Source organism: Vicia villosa, unplaced genomic scaffold (genome assembly GCF_029867415.1).
Source record: "Vicia villosa cultivar HV-30 ecotype Madison, WI unplaced genomic scaffold, Vvil1.0 ctg.002689F_1_1, whole genome shotgun sequence".
NCBI classification, from domain to species: domain Eukaryota; kingdom Viridiplantae; phylum Streptophyta; class Magnoliopsida; order Fabales; family Fabaceae; genus Vicia; species Vicia villosa.
The window spans coordinates 142,341-164,383 of NW_026706006.1; the positions used below are offsets into that span (position 1 = coordinate 142,341).

The following is a 22,043-nucleotide window of genomic DNA, read 5'->3' on the forward strand; positions in this document are numbered from 1 at the left end:
AATTCTGCAAAGACAGAGCTGCCATTGCCTAGGAACAGACCAAAACTAGTCAAAAGAGCTGCATTGTCATTTCTGAATAATCCTCCACAAGCGGCTAAAAGCGGATTCCCCGATGCCACACCATCAATGTTGCACTTTATCCAACCCCGATTAGGCGGACACCAAATGACTTCCATAGTGGATAACGGATTACGTGATGAATGTCAATGTCAAAAGCTTTGAGCATGGAAAAACTACTCACAGAGTTATTGGCTTTCTTGGAAGTTAAGTTACCCACCATTTTTGCCCTGGCCGCTATATTTGAGATGTGATGCCTCCAATGAGTAACATTATCCTCAAACCTTCTTTTATTCCTTGCTTGCCAGATTTGGTAAACAGCAAAAACAATGCTAGCTCTGATCACAGTAAGAGCCTGCAGGCTCCAAGGCTCTTGTAAGACCTTGAGGCAGTCATCAATGTTGTGGATAGAATAAAAAATGTTTATCTTTTCATAGAGCCATATCCATATTTTCCTTGCAAAATCACACGTGAAGAAGAGATGAGGAGTTGTTTCAACATCTTTGTGATAGAGAGCATATTGAAGGGAAAGATAGTCCATGGATGGAGAGATTCTCATCAGTGGAAACTCTATTGTGCATCAATTTCCACACCATCATAGAATGCGTAGGAGCTGTGTCTTGGTCCTAAGGAAAAGCTGACCATTTTGTCAAACCTGAGGTTTTAGTGACCATGTCATAAGCATGCTTGATGGGCATCCTTCCTTCTTCTATACTTCTCCAGACCAAAGAATCTTTAAAAGCCAAGTCAGCCACTGAGAAAGCTGATATGAGAGATGAGAGGCCAGGGAAAGTAAGTTGGATGTTGTCATGAAGAGCCCAGGAGTTGTTGGCCCAAAAGTCAACAACACAATTTTTGAGATATGAGTGAAATTGTTCAGGGATTTTAGACTTGAAGACCAGAATTTCCCCAGTCCAATTGTCCAGCCAAAAGTTAATATTCAAGCCATTGCCAATCACCCAGGAACAGTTCTCCATAACCTTGTGATAAACTTCTTTGAATCCTTTCCACAAAGAAGATTTGATGGAGTATTTAATCAACTTAGATGCTCTTTTAACCCTAGCTGCTAGAAGCTTAGCCCAAGATTGATGTTGATTGAGGAAGAGCCAGCACAAGTGTATGTTAGTGGCTAGTTTGTAATGCTTCAAAGATATGATTCCAAGACCTCCTTCGGATTTATTCAAACAACACTTCTTCCAAGCAACAGTAACTAGCTTCTTTTTCTCCACATTTCCACTCCAAATGAAGTTCCTCATCCATTTGTCAATGTTTTGATGATGCTTGAAGGCCAGTTGTAAATGTTGATGCAGTGGACCATCATACTATGGATAACAGTATTGACTAGCATGACCCTTCCAGCCATGGATAACATGTTTGCTTTCCAAGTAGCCAATTTGATCTTGATGTTATCTTCAAGGAAATTGAAATGATTAGCTTTAGGTTTACCTATGAATAAGGGAAGCCAATGATTTCTGCTAGCCTGCAGTGTTTTTCCACAGACATTCCCCTAACATAGATGATTGACTTTGAAGAGTTGCAAATCTGCCTAGAGCATTTTGCATACTCCATCAAAAGGTTGGAAATAGCAGTAATTGATTTTGTATCATCCCTGCAAAAGATCATGATGTCATCAGCAAATAAAGTATGAGAAGGAACTTTGCAAGATTTATTAGCTTGTATGAGATTCATTTGGTTAGAATTCACCAGGTCAGTGAGGGCTTTACTCAAAACATCTTCAGCCAAACAAAACAGAAGAGGAGATAGGGGGTCTCCCTGTCTCACTCCATTGGAACACTTGAAGTATCTAACTTGCTTGCTATTGAAGCCAATAGAAATGTTAGCTGAATAAAGTATAGTGTGAATCCAAGAGCAGAAAATATGACTAAACCCAAAAGCTTTTAGAGTCTTGATAATAAAGTCCCAATTCAGAGAGTCAAAGGCTTTAGAAATGTCTATCTTGAGTGCAACATTACCACTGAAACTTTTGTTGCCTAAAAGGTTTATAGCCTCAGAAGTAAGGCATATACCCTCTTTGATGTTCCTACCTGCAATAAAGCCTTTTTGCTCAGGAGAAATGATAGAAGGAAGAATAGAAGATAGCCTGTCAGCTAAATTTTTTGAAATGAGCTTATATTTAAAGTTTGCCATAGCTATTGGTCTAAAGTGGCCAATGTTATTAGCCTCTTTGATTTTAGGAAGCATAATAAGAGTGTTGGCATTGAAGTTGGGAAGAATCCATCCCTGCAAGAAAAATTGTTTAACAACATTTATGACATCTAGACTAATAATATCCCAGTACTTAACATAAAAAATAGCACCAAAACCATCTGGCCCAGGTGCAGAGTCTATGTTAAGGTTAAGAGCAGCAGCATGGATCTCCTCAGGACTTGGCAGTCTCAAAAGCAAGTCATTGGTCTGATCATTGACAAGCTTAGGGATGACTCTATTAATAAGATCAGAAGGTTGACCCCTAAAACCATAATTAAAGAGATCTTTGAAGTGGGATTCAATATGCTTTTCAAGAAGAATATAATTATTTTCTATCTTACCATCAATCAATGAGGAAGAAATCAGTTTAGTCTTTCTTTTAATTTTGGCATAGGTATGAAAGTAGTTTGTGTTTCTATCACCTTGTAAGTGCCATTTGATACCAGCTTTCTCCCTCCACAACTCTTCCTCCATACTCAAATCTTTTTCAAAATCATGTTGAGCTTTAGCTTCCAACACCTGCAAATTGTCAAAATACCCTAGGCATTGAATTTGCTGCTGAATGTCCTTAAGGTTGCATTCAGCCACTTTAACATTGTCATGGACATTGCCACTTTAAGTATCCTAAGTTTTCTGTCAAGAATGTACATAGGGAAGCCAACAATAGGAGCCTTCCAAGTATCCTTAATCAACCTGGCACAATCATCATTAAGAGTCCACATTTTAAGAAATTTGAATTGGCTTCTTATGTCCATCTTACCAAGATTAATAGTGAACAAAATAGGATAGTGGTCTGACTTAGTTTTAATTAGAGTATTACAGACATCCAACCTTTTTTCAGTTCTTTGTCTCCTTTTTCTACCATTGCACCAAGTGTAAAAGTTACCTAAAGTGGGGATGTGTATGAGATGGTTATTATCAGTCCAAGAGAGGAAATCTCTCATAGGTGACTTAGCTGGAAAGTAATTGCCTTTGTATTCATGCGAGCTAATAATGGAATTAAAGTCCCCTATAAAGGACCAAGGTATATTGGTGGGATAATCACTTAAAGAGTTCCATAGATTCCTACGATGAATGTAGTCAGTAGAGGCATAAATAACTGAGAAACCGAAAGTAATTTTATTTTGATCAATAGTGAAGGCAACATGTTGATCATCTATTTTAACAATTGAAGGGTCAAGATAATTCTTGCAAAAACACCACAAGTTAGGAAGCAAATCATTTCTATGATTAACAGCAAAAAATTTAAGGTCAAACCTGTGCAGCCAACCCTGTGGAAAATTACTGTACCTTATCCATGGCTCAGCAACAAAGACAAACTCTGGGGGAGTTATTAAGAATTAACTTTTTAAGAGCAAGCCTTGAATCATTATTGGCTATACCTCTTATATTCCAAAATAGACAATTCATAATGAAAGTTTGTTGTGACTAGATCTCTATCTAGTAGTGGGTGCAGAAAGTGACTTCTTGTTCCTTCTCTTCTTGTTAAAGACAGGCTGGAAATCCTTATCAGGGAATAAATCTATTCCATTATCATCATCTTTTTCGAAGTCTACCATGTTATCCCATGACTTATTCAAAAAGTCAGTAACATGTGTCTTGTGTGCAGGGTCTATTTGTGTTTCAGGAACAAACTCAACTAATTGAGTAGCATCAACATAATCACTATCCGATTTGTAATTATCCTCAGAAGCTCAGGTGTTATCATTCTCCAGATTTGTCCCATCATGAATGTTCTCCACCAGCTGAGTGACATTATGTTGTGAGCAAGAAGGTTCCTTAACCTCTTGAGTACCAACCACTGGTGTTGGCACATTTGGGATATTAGTGTCTGAAGGCTTGTCAACATCTGAATGATGCTTGGTTGCCTGTTTGCCTTTGTCCTTGTTGATTCTTTTGTCAGTTTCCATACCTTGATCCTTAATGGCTTCCTTTCTTTTACAATTGTTGATGGAGTGACCAATACAAGAGCAAAAATGACAGAAATCCGGCATCTTTTCATACTCTATATCAACGAAGAAGGCGAATCCGATTCTTTCCACCAGAATTTTGTAACTCAACTCCTTAGTCATATCCAAATCCACGAGTACCCGCACAAAATGACCAAAAGGTCTTTCAAAAGCATATTTGCTTGAGGCTGAATCAAAAGCATATATCCTTATCCACACTTGTGCTAAAGTTTGTTTCAGTGTTTCCGGAGTGAAATCCTTCGACCAAGGAAATAGTTTGAGAACACCTTGTGACAAGCTCCACGCATTCACAAATCTCACCCGTTGCACATCTTCAAGAGAGGAGAAAGCAAATTCGTAGAATCCCTTTCTTAGGGAAGTAATCCCCCACTTTCCAATAGAGGGCCAGAGTGACATTAATTCAGCTTTAGGTTAACAATAGTTAGAGGTGTGGAGCCCTTAGACCACACAACCCTGCCATGGAGGTGATGTTTGCAGGCTTCAACACCGAGTTTATATTCTTCCTCCGGTATCGTAATTGCTAGCCTGTCTCCCTTAACACAGGCTTGGGGAAATTGACTCAATAGGATATCACAGACATTGTTAGCACCCACCTAAGTTTATAAGGTTCTTTCCTATTTCTTTAGAAAATTTTCCTTGACTGGATACAGACAGAAATTTGAATTGTATTTGAAATAGTAAGATTTGATTTTGAAAAGAGTAACAGAGGGATTACCCTAAGAGGTGCAAGTGTGATTGTGTTTTGTTTTCAGATATGTTATCTTTGAGATTAGTGATCTAGCGCTTCAATTTTTATTCTTGACATACACGCAGTTTTATATGTACAAAAATTAAAGTGCGGGAATGTAAAATGCGGAAAGTAAAACTACGCTATTACATCGATTGTGCGAGAAATGTAAACTACACTATTTACATGAATTTGACAACCTATACACTTATCTATGAATTTAAATTGCAATAAGATAAAGGGAACATATTTTTGGATTTTTTTGATGGTGTTAATTTAATTAAAAGGTTAAGAATTTGAAATAAAATTTGAACCTAAAAAAAATTAAGTCTAAAATATGTCCAAATTGTTTGTTAATTAATTTTAAAATAAAATTAATTTTTTTGTGATTTTTGAAATTGTTTTTGAAATTATTAAGTTAATTAACATATAATTATACAAATAATTATACACATAAATTAAACTTAAGGATAAAAATAATCTAGTTATGTGCAAAATTAGTTTATAATATATAAACTTAATTTAATAAAAAGGAAATATTTTTTTCTGATTTTTTGATAGGTTAAGAAATAATTAAAATGGAAATATATGAATATATATTGATTAATTAAAAAAAATATTTTAATTATTAAGAAAAATAAAATATTTTTGTGTCAAAAATTAAGACAATATTTTATCAACCTAAAAATATTTTTTATATAATTATAAGATTTTTAAAACTGTTTTTTTTTTATTAATTTTAGAAGTTAAATCAAATAAAAAAAATAAGATTATGATCATGTGTGGTGAGATCCTGAAAGCATATGGTGTGCCAGCGCATTTGGGCCTTTGGATCTGCGCATATCAAGATCTGATGGTGATTGGGAAAGGTACATGGTATGATCCAATGGGTATACACGCATATGATCCTCCAGAATTTATGAGTCAAACGTGGGACCCAGCAGGCCACGTGCAACCAATGGCAAGGAGAGAGACATAAGTCTTTGGTTGACCGTCCAATGAGGTCGCTTGCAGACGCCACGCGTGCAAGTCAAACTTTCCACATGCACTATTCATCATCCCTAACCTATTTTCTGCGGATTTTGCTTCGGAAATAGTTGCGATTTTACCTGCGAATTTTGCTTCTTTTTTTCATGCTTCTTGAAACCTGCAAAAGATGACTTGAGACAAGCAACTAAGCACCCAGATTAACTAATTAGCATGTTTTGAGTTCATTGGTGGTATTAGTTCTTCATGAAAACGCGTGTAAGTACCAAAACGAAGAGATTGAAGCTTAGAGCTTCAAAAATGGCACATGATGTTATAAGGCTTAAAGCTCACATGTGTTACGTTGGATCTTCTCTAATTCATGTTAGGAACTCATAGAAATCGTTATATTACATTGAAAAGGATTATAGCATGAGATATCAAAATCGAAAATTTAATAGAATATGGAGATATTATTATGCATGTTCTAAGTACAAATAATCGTGGCCATTGGTCTGAACCTACTCTATACTAGCCCAGGAGGAGATTGAGGTGATTATGTTGGATTGATATGAGCTTATACAAAGAAAACGAAAAAGTTGAAAGTATGTGATATTTTTGAAATTTTTGTGAGTTTCTTGGCTATTTCTTTGTGGATTTTCGTGTGTCCCCTTTGATGCTGAAGGATTCAAGCCACTTATAAGCAATATTGAGTGCTGAAAACTTAAGCAACCAAGCTCTTGAGTGATTTTGAATTTTTGAGTTTTTTATTAATAAAAACTTTGAAAATCTTGGCCATGGCTTCAATTTTCTTCACCCCTCTTGCCATAGGTCTTTTGTACATCTCTGCCCCATAATTTGAATCAATCTTGGTGACTCATGCTAGAGACAAAACCTTGGATAATTGTCTTGGATCATTTCTTTTTTAATTTAACTTTAAATGAAGTAAAATTAAATCAAAAAAGAAATAAAAATGTCATGGGCCTAAGGTTGGTCGTGGATGGCCTTAAACATTATTAGGAACATGTTTGGATCACAAATGCTTGGGCCCTTTTGGAAAAAAAACAATTTTGATCAATATTGGTTTCATGCATTTTCCCAAAAAATGGACAACTTCAACATGGCATAACTCCCTCAATTTTGATCATATGAAGGAGTTCTTGTACTTTTTAAAAACCTCAAGATGTCCTATACAAGCTACTTTGGAAGCTTTTTTACATTTGGAGAAGTTATCTTAATGTTATGGGCTTTGACAAAAAACTGCTTTTTGTTGACTTTGAAAATGACCTGTAATATCTTGGCTCATATTTTCCAAATGGTAAATCCAATGACCATGGGACCAATTTCATTTGAAAGAGAATTGAAATTCCTTCAAAATGAGCATTGGTTGGAATTTTTCGGATGAACGAGGAGAGAGTTATGGCCGGTCAAAGTTCAGTTGACTTTTTAGGAGAAAACCCTAATTTTGAAACTTAGAGTTTTGTCGATTTCTGAACTTTTCTTGATGAATTATGGTCAACCATTGATCAAATGATGAATCTTTTGACAAAATATGGATGTTGACAAAAAAATTCATTTTTGAGTGTGTGTTGACTTTTTGGTCAAACTGGTCGTCTGTTGACTGTTTGAGCTGTTGACTGTGCGTCTGCGCGAATCGAAGTTTGAAAATTTGTCTGGTGGTACTTTGAGACATATGGAGATCCATGAAATCCATTTGAGGTCTCAAAAAACTTGTTCTCCTGAAAAAAACAAAAACCCTAGTTAGGGACTGTTTGTGTGGGAGACAGTTAGGCGTACCTGATTTTTGTGCAGTGTTGAGTCTCAGCTGATCATGTGATTATCAGAAGACTTCTAGAACAAAAATCTTGGAATTTTGAAATGCAAAAGATTGATTTGACTGATGGTACAAACACGGAGAATCGTGCTGTCAGTGGGTTTGACTGTTAATTGGCTGTTCGGGCATTAACGTAACAGTTAAAGTGAAAACTTAACAGTTAAAGTTAATTTTTTTCTTTTTGTTTTTGTTGTGTTAATGGTGAAAAATTATTTACATGATTTTTTAGAAAAACAAAAATAAATATTTAACTAGCAATAAACACACATAATATTATCTCGATAATTAAACGACGATACAACAGATAGTACAATATTTAATATTGACAGTACAAATATTACATAAAAATATAGCGAACAGTACGACAAATATAATGAACGGTACATTATTTGAAAGCGAAAGATACGACAAACTTTAAGTATGACGATTAAAAATCCATGCTATAAACAACAGTATATAGATGTACGGGGGTGTAAACATCCCAGGTCCGCATTTTTCAGGACTATGCAGACAGAAAAAGGACATGATCACCATAAAAATAGTGATGACCACAAGAAGAAACATATCCACCCACGTTGCCATTTTTGCCGGGGAAGAAGAGGAAATGATTAGGAGATAGTATGATAGAAATTTGGGAGATGAGTGAAATTTGATGCGAGATTTTATGGAAAAACTGAGGGGTATCTATAGAGTGAAAAGAGGGATGGAGACGTTGGGGAATAAAGTGGTACCGTACAAAAAGGAAAGTTTGAATGATAGTAGGTTTTGAAAAAAATACATGGTAGGGTTTGAAAAGAAAGATGTATAGAATAAAGTTAGGATTTGATTTGAAAGAAAGAGATTTGAAAAGAAAGAAAGAGATTTGAAAACAATAATATAGTACAAAAATTAGTGGGAAACAAAACCAATAAATAATTTAATTGTTACCAGCACAGTTTGAATCCCCGGACTCTGCACCTGCAAAATTTAATTCTGTACCAATCGCGTCAGTATTATTTATCTGAAAATAAATCTCAAATAAACAGCATGTGATAAACAGTATTTGGTGTCTGTGCAAGAATAAATTCAACAGCGAACCAAAATACCGTATAAAAAATATTCTAAAAAAAACTGAGTATTCATAAAATCAGGATATTTATAAAACAAAATCCAAGATTATATAAAACTCCCAATTTTTAGACAGAAGTCTGTTACCTTCTCTTTGAAAAAAGATGCGGGCAAATTTTGGGGTATAATAGTTGCCCCTATTCAATCTTCTTAAACCTGAAGAGACTGATTGGAATCTGAAGGTAGAAGACTATTGAATATTTAGATGCCCTGAAATTTGCACTTACCTCCACCAGAAGTGATGTTGGAATTTGCATTGAATGCGGTCTGAGAAATGTCGTTGGCGGATCAAAACATTACCAGAGATGGGCTTTCAGATGCCATCTAGCGAATGTGTTAATGGTTTGTTCATCAGAATAAATCCATTGATTATATCTTGATGAAGGATTTGAACCTCTGCGTTGACCGTTACAGAACCGTCCGAGGTTACCGCTTTAAATCTTGGAGGTTGATCGTTACAGAACTGTCCAAAGTTTCCGCTTTAGATTTTGAATATTGATCTTTACAGAACTGCCCGAGGTGTCCGCTTTTAGATCTTGAAGATTGATTGCTTTAAGGAACCGTCTGAGGTATCGACTTAGATCTTAAGGTAGATCATTAAGGAACCGTCCAAGGTATCGACTTAGATTTGAAGGTAGATCATTAAGGAACCGTCCAAGGTATCGACTTAGATCTGAAGGTAGATCATTAAGGAACCGTCCAAGGTATCGACCTAGATCTTGAAGGATTTGCAGTTGTTTATTCGACTGTGGTATGGCCTGGAAATGTCAGAATGAGTCACCATTAGACCGTATCTGCTTTGCTTGTTTAGAGTTGATAAGTGATTTGGAAAGAGAGAGCTCTTCAGAGTGAATCTTTGGTTTGATTATATCTGAAAGGAATGCTCGTCCGAACAGAACCCGGGAATATTGCATGTGATTGAGAATAACTTGCTGAGGATATTCGTCCACCTGAAAAACCAAGTTAGTGACATGCAATGTCGTGATGCATGTAATGTATATGTTGAAATTCTCAAACTAAATGAGAACCGTGCATGTTATGTATGCGTTTGTCATGAAACATTATATGCTATGTATGAATATGCATATGATGTATGGACATGATTTATGCAGTTTAGAGCGTATCAAACTTCTGGTTGGGAAAATAAATCCCTGCTTGTTATTTTGGAAACGATGGCATTATGACCGTTGATGATCTTTGCTATCTCGTTCAAGTACACTCAGCTGGGGAAACTTCCTTATGGACCAGGATGCTCTGTTGAGGGATCTTTGACTACCGCTTGGGGATAAAGGTAACTTGAAGATTCGGATTTTGATGCACCCTGACTGGGAATAAGAGAAATGTGTAATCCTCCGATGCATTATTTGATCAAGCCTTGGTGTGGAGGATCCAACCTTCTGGGGATAGTAATCTTGAACAGCCCTGCTGGGGAATAAGGAGTAATTGTCCGATGTAATATCTATCCAATCTTTGAGATAAAGCTTTTTGAATCATTTTGTTGGAGAGGAAAATCTCATCGAGGATTATACCGAGGAATGTACCTCTGTTGGAGAAGTACTTCCGTTGACAGATGAAACATATTAGAGGATTTATTTTGACAGTGTGATCATCGTGAATGTACACTAAAAGCGTTGAAAGCTCGCTTACAATCTTCTGATGCTCGTACTCAGTGTCGGAGATGAAACACTCCGTTGGGGAATTAGGTCCTGCTGACCTCTTGAAGATTGCCTCGTGGGGGATATTCCCATGTTGCCAGTTTAGGGATAACGTCCGGATGATTGGGACATTGCCTGGATGCTATTCCTGTTTTATTTTTTTTTATAAACATCAATCATATTCAAATGCATATGTTCATTCAAAATTATCATCGGGACATTTACGTATTCAAAATAGAAACAGTGATAGCATTGATTTTGAGCATGAACTGTATTGATTTGAAAGAGAGCCATAATAGGCTGATTAGTACAAGGAGACAAAAATCCTAGTAGTAGGAAGTTGTCATAAAACTTTGAAGAGCATTTATAAAGGAAAATAGCTATGTGAAAACAATCATGTCAAGTTTCAACTCTGCTATTGCCAATATGTCTTTGATTATCTCATCCCTCACTTGTTGGAAGAAAATGATTGGACTGATTGGTGCCTTTCGGACCTTTGATGTGTTGAACCTTGAAGGTGAATAGGTAGCCAAACGAGACATAGTCGTTCGCTTTATTCCCTAACCTTTGCCTAGGCCGCCTTTTCAGGTTTTCAGCCTAACGGGATAATTATTATAATTTAGTCTCTAATTTTTGCCTGGATCGCCCTTTCAGGTTTTCAATCCACCGAGACGTTCATTTTTTTTGCCTAAGTCGCCCTTTCAGGTTTTCAACTTAGCGAGCTTTTCTTTTCTTTAAGCGAAGTATTTTTTGACTATGTCCGCATTTACAGGGTGTGGGAAATCCTCGCCATCCATAGTGGTAAGCAACATGGCTCCGCCGGAGAATACTTTCTTGATTACAAATGGTCCCTCATATATGGGAGTCCACTTGCCCTTGGGGTCACCCTGTGGTAGGATGATGCGTTTTACAACCAAATCACCGATTTGATATGCCTGATTCTTGACTTTCTTGTTGAAGGCTTTGATCATACGTTTCTGGTATAACTGACCATGACAAATACCCGCAAGCCTCTTCTCATCAATCAAGTTTATCTGGTCCAATCGAGTCTGAATCCAACCGTCTTCGTCTAGATCGGCTTCTTTCATAATCCTTAGAGAAGGAATCTGAATTTCAATTGGAAGAACTGCCTACCATAGACTAAGAACTGTTGTTTAAATTCGTGCCATTGTCTGTGATTATCCTTTCAGGGATGCCATACCGACAAATGAGATTGTGCTTGATAAACCGGGCCACAACATTTTTGGTGACTGAAGCAAACGAGGCTGCCTCTACCCATTTTGTGAAGTAGTCAATAGCGACTAGGATAAAACGATGTCCGTTGGAGGCAGTAGGCTTGATTTCTCCAATCATATCAATACCCCACATTGCAAAAGGCCAAGGAGCCGTCAGAACGTTTAATGGGACTGGAGGTACATGTACTTTGTCGGCGTATATCTGGCATTTGTGACAAGTTCTGGAGTGATGATGGCAGTTTGTCTCCATGGTAGGCCAATAATAACCTACTCTTAAGATTTTTTTAGCCATTGTATGTCCACTTAAATGAGTACCAAAGGCACCATCGTGTATATCTTCCATAATCTGTTCCGCTTCCTTGTTCACACAACGAAGCAAAGTCGAGTCATGGTTGCGCTTGTACAGGATTCCATTACTTGGAAAGAATTTGGCAGCAAATCTTCTTAGAAACTTTCTATCATTAATGGATGCCCCTTCAAGATATTCCTGGGCTTCGAGATATCTTTTTACTTCATGGAACCATGGTTTTTCTTCCACTCCTTCGGTATCAATCTTGTTGCAATAGGCTGGTTCATCCTGTTTGTAACTGGTGATCATTGGCGCCTCATTGTTCCACCTGACTTTGAACATAGATGACATGGTAGCTAGAGCATCAGCCAGTTGATTCTCTTCTCGCGGGATATGTTCAAAAGTGATTTCTTCAAAGTAAGGAATCAAACTCAGCACATATTCTTTGTAAGGAATTAGATTCGGGTGGTTCGTGTCCCATTCCTCTTTAACTTGATAAATTACAAGGGCCGAGTCTCCGTAGACCTCCAGGAACTTGATTCTCAGGTCGATTGCAGCTTTGAGACCCAGAATACATGCTTCATACTCGGCTATATTGTTAGTGCAGTTGAAACATAATCTGGCAGTGAATGGTGTATGTCCTCCTGCAGGAGAAATGATCACAGCTCCGATGACATTGCCAAGCGCATTAGAGGCTCCATCAAAAACCATAGTCCATCGGGATCCTGGCTCGGGTCCTTCCTCCGGTCCAGGTTGTTCGTAGTCAGTAACTAGCATAATATCTTCATCTGGGAAATCAAAGTTCAATGCTTGATAATCATCCACTGCTTGATGAGCCAAATGATCAGCTACCATACTTCCTTTGATCGCCTTTTGCGAAGTGTACTGGATGTCATACTCTGTTAGGATCATTTTCCATATTGCTATTCTTCCAGAGAGAGCAGGTTTTTCGAATACATATTTGATAGGATCCATTTTGGAGATCAGCAAAGTGGTATGGTTTAGCATATACTGTCTTAGTCGGCGAGCTGCCCATGCCAAGGCACAACAAGTTTTCTCGAGCAGTGAGTATCTTGTTTCATAATCGGTAAACTTTTTGCTAAGATAGTAGATTGCATGCTCTTTTCGGCCAGACTCGTCATGTTGCCCCAGTACACACCCCATTGAACCTTCTAACACTGTTAGGTACATTATCAGAGGTCTTCCTTCCACTGGTGGTAGCAAGATTGGCGGTTTTTGAAGATATTCTTTGATCTTATCAAAGGCTAATTGGCATTTGTCGTTCCATCTTTCTACTTGATCTTTCTTCAACAATTTGAAGATTGGCACACAAGTAGTAGTCATATGGGCAATAAATCTGGCGATGTAGTTCAGACGTCCCAAGAATCCTCTGACTTGTTTCTCGGTACGGGGTATGGGCATTTCTTGAATGGCTTTGACCTTGGCAGGATCAACTTCAATACCCTTGCTGCTGACTATGAAACCCAAGAGCTTACCGGATCTTACTCCAAAGGTACACTTGTTCGGATTCAGTCGCAACCTGTACTTCCTGAGTCTGTCAAACAGCTTGTACAGATGACCCAGATGTTCTTCTTCGGTGTTGGACTTTGCAATCATATCATCCACATAAACCTCTATTTCCTGATGAATCATATCATGGAACAGAGCTACCATTGCACGCTGATACGTTGCTCCTGCATTCTTTAAACCAAAGGGCATCACTTTGTAACAAAAGGTTCCCCAGGGTGTTGTAAAGGTTGTCTTTTCCATGTCTTCGGGCGCCATCTTGATTTGGTTGTAACCTGAGAATCCGTCCATAAAGGAAAATACTTTGCATTGTGCAGTATTGTCAACCAGTACATCGATGTGAGGTAAAGGGAAATCATCCTTGGGGCTTGCCCGATTTAGATCTCTGTAGTCTACACACATTCTGACTTTCCCGTCTTCTCAAACGTAATGATACGATGATCCATCCACTTTTGAATTCCTCTTTTCAGGTTTTCACAACCATTGGGTAGGTGTGCACAATAATAGCAATCAGGGTCACAACCTGGAAATAAACCAGCTTGTATTAGTTTTCTTTTGATTTCAAGGAGCGGAGTTGACAGTTCTCTCGCATCATGGATATAAACAGTGTCCATGATAGCATTAACGGTCTTGTCGTGTTTTGGCATAGGCGCAGTGATGACATTTGGAGTCTCTGGAGGATCGAATTCAATTTCCCCAGCATCTATCATGTCTTGGATTTTATTTTTCAGGGCCCAACAGTGATCTGCGTCATGTCCTGGACAATTGGAATGGTATGCACATGTTGCGTCGGGGCGATAACTAGGAGAGGAAGCGTTGACATTCTTCGGAGGGTCTTTCAATGTAATCAAATTTGCCTTTAACAAGTGTTGCAATGCTTGAGAGATTGGCATGTTGATTTTGGTGAAGTTTCTTCTCGGTGCATCTGGTCGACGCGTATACTTCGGCGGTTGATCTTTTTGAGGTGCAGACGTAGAGATCAGAACAGCCCCTACAGATTGGTGATGCTCACTTTTGTTGTGACTCTTCTGACTATGCACTGTATTGACTTCATTTCTCCCACTGATGGGCCTCTTTGTAGTACCAGAGGAGGAGCCTATTTGAATTTTTCCGCTTTGAATGCCGCTTTCGACACGCTCTCCAGTTAATATCAGGTCAGTGAAACCTGACGACGAGCTTCCCAGCAAATGACTGTAAAAAGGGCCAGTTAAAGTGCCCATGAACATGTCGACCAGCTTGCGATCAGATAAGGGTGGTTGAACCCTTCCAGCTAGATCTCTCCATTTTTGTGCATACTCTTTGAAACTTTCTTTTGGTGCCATGGTCATGCCCCGTAGTTGAGTACGGGTTGGTGCAAAGTCAATGTTGTATTGATACTGTTGGTAGAAAGCAGCAGCCAAATCTTCCCAGGTGTGAACTTTTGCACTTTCCAGTTGGTAGTACCACTCGAGTTGTGTACCCGATAGACTTTCCTGGAAGAAATGAATCCACAAATTTTTATCCACCGTATGAGGTTGTATTTTTCTCACATAGGACCTTAGATGCACCTTTGGGCAAGAGACTCCATCATACTTTGCAAAGACAGGAACTTTGAACTTTGGAGGGATAACAACCCCTGAGACGAGTCCAAGATCATTGAAGTCTAAACCAGGTATTTTTTGTATCTCCATAGCTTTCATGCGTTCTTCCAACTGCTAGTATTTGCTATCACCCTGTTCGTCTTCGGAATGATAATCTTCTTCGTTAGCAGAGAGAGTTTGGCAGAACCCTGGTTGCTGTGATTGTCTTCTTGATCACCTTCACCTACTACTTCAGGGATTGACGCCTTTTTGGGCATCATGGCTGGGACTCTGACTTTCCTCACGAGGTGGCTCAAACCTACAGATTCCTTGGGCTTCTTTTTCTTCTTGGTCATCAGGGCTTTTAGTTCCCCTTGCCCCTTTGCCAGCTCCAGAATTGCTAACTGAACTTGCGCGTTCTGTGCTTCGAGATTCTTGATGCTTGTTTCGGAATCCATCCCTTCGTACTGAAATAAACAGCGAGAAGATGAGAAACCTGTTATGTGAACCTGTTATGCAATGTTTATGAATGAGATGCATATGCAATTGTCATACCCCAAAATTTGCCAATCCTATTTCTCTTAATTCAAACTCAAATCAAGGTACAAAGCTCAAAGACATCCCTCCTAAACAAAGGTTCAAAGAAACTAGGGTTTGCTATTTCCTGAAGAAAATCAATGAAGCAAAAGCTCCAATACATCTCATATGGTTTATGATGTTTCAAACTACCTCCATGACAAATTTCAGGGCTCAATTCAAAGAGTTGATCACCCAATAGCTCAAATAGTCAACAGTCGACTAGTTTGACCTAAAAGTCAACTGTGGTCAAAGTACAGTCAAAACTCCTGATTTTTTTTGTTCAACAACCTTATTTTGAATTATCATTCACCATTTTATCAAATATTGATCATGGTTCATCAAGAAAAGTTCATAAATTAACAAAACCTAAAGTTCCTAAATTAGGGTTTTCTAGAAGAAAGTCAACTGAACTTTGACCAGCCATAACTTCCACATGGAACATCAGAAATTTCCCATCCAAAGCTCATTTTGAAGGAAATTGGATTCTCTACAATTTTGTCTCTCACAAGCCAAGGCCAGAAATGCACCATTTGGGAGATATAAGCCAAAACATTACAGGTCCCTCTAAAGGATCGCAAAAAGTCATTTTTTCTCAAAGCTCATAATTTGAACATGGTAAATTCAATTAAGATGAAACCAAAAGGAGGATTTAGAGGACATCTTGATATTTCTAAAAAGGTCAAGAACACCTTCATATGACAAAAAGTGAAGGAGATATGAGGCTCAGAAGTTGGTCAAATTTCTAGAAGTGCATGAAACCCTAATTAAATAATTTTGTGTTTTTGAGCTAATGGGTTTTGGTTTTGGACTTCAAATATACATATGACCCAAATTAGAACTTATAAAACCATTCTTATATTTTTTGCATATTTATTTTGATTTATTTGAATTTTATTCATTTAAATGCAAAATAAATTAAGTAAAAATACCAAAAATGATGAAATAAACTATGGGGTTTTGTTTTGGATCATATGAAGGCCCAAGAAACATCTTGAAGACCACGGAATTTTGTTCACACTTGGATTGGATTTTTATTTTATTATTTTTTGATTTTTAATCAATTTAAATCAAAGAAAAAATAAAATAAAATCAAATTGAAGCATGATTTGATTTTTTAATCAAATAACCATTCTTTAGGTACAAGCAAATCAAATATAATTGATTGGGAAAAGATTGGAACAAAAATAGCAATATTTTCATATGATTTCCAATCAAATTTCCTAAAAATATTTTCCTCACTAATCTATTGATTCTTTCCAAAACAAAAACCCTAATATGTTCTCATATATATTCATCAAGAGAAGCCATAAAGGGGACGGGGAAAAAGCCAAAGAAAAGAGGGTTCTAAAAAGTGCAAAATTCAAGAACATAAGCAAGAAATCGTATCAGTGCTTCTAGCAAGTCTCAAGCTCTATCATCGATCCTAATCAACTCTTGAGTGACCATACGGCAAGCCCAGGGCATGGAGGTGGAGAGCTTTCGTTCTTACTGATATAGGACGTATCAGACCAAATCGATGGTCCCAATGAGTTCTTAGCACCTTATTTAGCATGTATGGATACCTTTCTTTTCTTGCTAACGTCGATTTTGCAGGTTCCCATGAGTCCAGAAATTTGATGTAAAAATCGCAGGTAAATGCGAAGCTAAATGCGTGGCTGAATCCGCGGGTACCTTTGGAGGAGATAATGAATAGTGTTGGTGACTCATGGGTTGTGCGTGATTGGCTGTTCAAAATTCCATCACCTCCCTCCAACTCTAAGTGGCCAGTCAACCTTGCTGACTTCTCTCCTTCCTATCCTGACTAGCCATGCCACCGGTTACTAGGCCCCATGCTGGCGCTGCGTTTGATTCATCCATCCAGTTTTTGTTTTGTATATATTTAATCATGCGCGTCCAAATATATGCCTTTTAATTTCTGCAATTTTAAACTGCGTGGTTAGTAATCTTAGGGAGTGCAAGCCTTTAACAGAAGTAGATAACTAATTACAAGATAAATATCTGAATTAACCACCTGATTGTGCCACACACGCACCTTTAGGGTAATCCCTCTGGTTGCCTTGTTGCCTTGCTGCCTGTTGCCTCTAATTGTAAAAATAGTCAAGTCCCTCGATTCCGAGGATACCTAAAGCAAAACCAATGTTGCCCTCGGTTCATTATCATCATCAATTTTGTCCCTCGAAGCTGCCTCAGTAAAAATATGATGATTGTCCCAAAATTGCTAAGGTATCCTCGCATGATGCCTAAACAGATAAAATGACTATTATATCCTTCCCTTAGACTACCTGCCCTCTTTATGGCAAGGGAAAGTCTTATGGCGAACGATTACTCGATGACCCTTTCCACATCCAATTGAAAGACTTCCTGCCCTCTCATGGTATGTGTCATACCTCAAAATTTGCCCATGCTATTTTTCATACACAACACCAAATCAAAAGACAAAGCTCCAAAACACAGTCTCCCACACAGAAGTTCTAAACTAGGGTTTGAATAATTCAGAGGAAAATCATTGAATCAATGGCTCAAGGTGGTTCCATAGGGTCACTAACATCCCAAAGTATCTCCATATAAAGTTTCAAGTCAAACAGAGCAAATTTAGTCCCTCAAATCCTGATTAGGTCAACAGTCGACTCCCAAGGGCAAAACAGTCATTATACAGTCAAAACTCAAGATATTTGGTCAACAACATTCTCATAACCCTAAAATCATCATTTGATCAAGGGTTGATCATGATGATGCAAGGAAAGATCAGAAAAGTCAAAAGCCAAAAGTTACTATTTTGGGCATGAACTGAAAAAGTCAACCAAACTTTGAAAATTCACCAAATATTCATACTTCATCAGAAAAATTCCCACCAAAGCTCATTTTGAAGGGAATTCATTCCTCTATCCAATGGTCCAAGAATCAAAGCCCATAGGTCAATGGTTTAAGAATTATGGCCTCATACATTACAGGTCCTTTTCAAAAGTCAACCAAAAGACATGTTTTTCAAAAGGTCATAAAATGAGAATGGAAAAGAATTTTGATATGGGACCAAAGACATTGGTTAGAAGACTCTCTGAGGTTTCTAAAAAGTCTTAGAACACCTCCATACCCCAAAACTTGAAGGAGATAGACCTTGTCAAAGTTAGGCTATTTTGGAAGGAAAAAATGTGAAGAAACTCAAATATTTTTGCTAATGGGCCTACTTTTTTTTAAATCCAAACTTGTTCCTTATGACATTGAGAGCCCATAAATAAATTTCCACGAATTTACTTGAATTATGTGATTTATTATGAATTTTTATTCATATTAAAGGAAATTAAAAATAAAATTAAATCATATAATTGCAAAAATTTGATTTGATTCTATTTTTAACCAATTCCAATCACCAATTAAATCATATATTCAGTAAAATTTCGTTCAAAAGAGATTGATTCAATGAAGATTGAAATTGAGCCAAAATTGGAAAGAAAAAGAAGAAAATTTCAATCAAATTTTCTCAATATGCAAATCAAAGATTGAAGGAGATTTGATTCAATTTCTGTTGCCCTAATCCATCATCTATAAGTACTAAACAATTGCAGACCCCTAAGGGACGAGGTTTGGCAGTCAAAAGTTCCCAATTCGGATTCAAAGTTTCACAAAAATCTCAAACTCCAAATCTCAAATACAAACCGATTCAAGGCTTCTAATCAATCTCAACTCGTTCTTGGATCATCACTGAGTGAATTCCAATCGTTTTCGAGCATTGAAACACCAAGAGCAAGCACTGTAAGCTCTCTTTTATCCGAATTACATTGTTCTTCGATTGCATCATTTTACGCATCCATATTCACATTCAATTGCACATTTGTGTTTACTATGTTGTGTTGATCAATTCTGGAAAGTTTGGCATGTTATTATGGCGTTATGAACATATTGCCATGTTAGGGTTTTGTGCTCCGATTTGGGGTTTTTTAGTACAGGTAAAATTGGAACAAATTAATGCCATGGTCGTGTTCGCAAGGATTAGACGAATATAATGGTGAGGGTGCGCCAAATTTCTGCATTCGTTTAGTCCCATTCGCTATTTTCCAGTTTGAGGTGCAGGTCCTTTTATACCGCTTCAGGCGAAAAGCGCTGTAAAAAGTAAGTTGCAGGTGGGCCTCGTGAAGAAGACGACTGCGTGGCGCAGTCTGATTGGTGGATTTGAAAAATCTGGCGCGCGAAAGTCCTTGGGGTTCCAGAGTGATCCTGTACGTTAAGAAACACGCGTTAGCGTGCACCTTCGCCATCTCTGCCACTCGTTCCATCTCCAGATCCATCCAACGATCCAGGCAGCGCGGGTGCACCATGCTTCTCACGCGCGCGTCACACACGATCAGAAGTTAAGTTTTTTTTAATTTTTTTTATTTTTAATTACACAGCCGGTTATTTATATTAATATATATATATATATATATTTTTTGTTTTTTTCCTTTTTATTTTGCTTATAAAACTATACACATAATTTTTAATAAATCTTTTTTCATATATAATAATAATAATATTTAATTATTAATATCTATTATTTGTTTATTCATCTATTTATTGATTTAATTAAATATGTTCAAAAATTCGTATTTATTTTATTTTAATTCTAAAAAATTCCTAAAAATTATTTTTTACCCTCGATTTTATTAATTAGGTCGAGAGACCAATAATTAATTAAGTCATTTATTTTGATTTATGTCCTAATCAGGGTTTACGAGGAACATGCCATACACTGATTTTATTTTCTTTTCTATGCATTATCAAGGTTAGCAATATGATTCGTCCCGAGCGCACGCCTTCCACAAACCTCAAAGTTAAGTAATTTAATTTCATTTAATTTAAATTACATCTAAATTATTTTGATATTAGGGTTTGCCTTGCATTCACCCTCTCTTTCTGCCATGTCTTTTCAGGGTTACCTCCGAGGTTTCCTCCGACTCTAACCATATCAGATCAAATCGAACCAAAGCTAAGTGGCCTCGCTTATTTAATTATTAATTGTTTTATTTATTTATTCTTTATTTTCTGGTTAACCCTGCCAACCTTCGAATTAGCCATACACTCACCCAACTTTTTTATTTACATTCTTTTTCAGGGTTGTCAATTGCCAAAGCTACGTTGTTGGTAACCCTAAACCTCATCTTTATATTTTTTATGATTTTTATTATTACTTATGCCAAAGCCTATTAAGGGATCCGCTGGTTACAATTCCCCTCTCCTCCGCTGGTTTCATTTTCCCCCTTCCCTTTATTGCTTTATATACTGCGTGGTTAGTAATCTTAAGGAGTGCAAGCCTTAAATCAACGTAGATAATTAATTATAAGATAATTTTCTGAACATAATCACATGATTGTTGCACACACGCACCCTTTTGGGGTAACCTCTCTGTTGCCTTGCTGCCTGTTGCCTGTTGCCTGTTGCCTTTGTGTTTTGCAGAATAAGCCTCGTCCCTCGAATTCGAGGATACCTCAGCCATGTTGCCTAGATAAAAAGGTCACGACCCTAATGATGCTGCCTTCGATACACAAATGACCTCGACCCTCGGATGTTGCCTACGGAAAAAGGCTGAGGTATCTTCTGGCTGCCTACGAAAAGGCTTATTCTGATCCTTACCTTAGACTACCTGCCCTTCTATGGCATGGGACAGTCTTATGGCAAAGGATGCTTCGATGACCCTTCAATCTCCAAACGAAAGGCTTCCTGCCCTCTTATGGCAAGGATAGACCCTTTCATTCTGAAAGGCTAAAAAGAGACCTATCATCTGAGTTTAAGGTAATTGCCCCTAATTGCCTTGCAATGCTCATCTTTAATATTCTTTCTCACAATTCTTCGAAAACTGGCTACGCTCATTTACGAGCTAAAGTCCACTTTTTTCTTTCATCTACTTTTTCTAAAGGCAAACGAGCAAGCAAAGCAATTAAGAGCCCATGGAAAACCATGGATGCAAAGGGTGCCTTACACCTTCCCTTTGCATAAATTACCCCCCGAACTTAGATTTCTTAAAAAGGTCTTTTTTCTGTTTCTTTTTGCCTTTCCGAATCTGTTTGGATAAAATAAAAGTCGGTGGCGACTCTTGCTTACCGCGACATTCCGATTAATAAAAAGTCAGTTCACCGTGTTACAGAACTGGCGACTCTGCTGGGGATTTCGATTAAGAGGGGTTACCTTAAAAGTTTAGGATTCATTTTAAATTGTTTGCTTTGTTTGTTTTATTTTTCAGGGGCGTTTTGGGAATTAACTGAAGGACGAATCCTATTCCCGGATTCAAGTACATCTAAGATAGGAAGTGGCATAGTCATGGCGACCTCCCTTGTGTATGCTTGGGATTGGTCAATATGA

The 22,043-nt window shown here is 37.6% G+C and overlaps 1 protein-coding gene across 1 annotated transcript; it reads right to left on the reverse strand.

Moving 5' to 3' along the window:
• Positions 1 to 3,959: 3,959 nt before the first annotated feature.
• Positions 3,960 to 4,631, reverse strand: LOC131639570 (uncharacterized). The gene has a single exon (XM_058910055.1). It carries the CDS (start codon positions 4,629 to 4,631, stop codon positions 3,960 to 3,962), a length of 672 nt encoding a protein of 223 aa, XP_058766038.1.
• Between the last annotated feature and the right edge of the window lie 17,412 nt (positions 4,632 to 22,043).

Bases quoted from the DNA above. Each gene is read 5' to 3' on its own strand.
- LOC131639570 (XM_058910055.1), bottom strand. From the start codon at position 4,631: ATGTCACTCTGGCCCTCTATTGGAAAGTGGGGGATTACTTCCCTAAGA.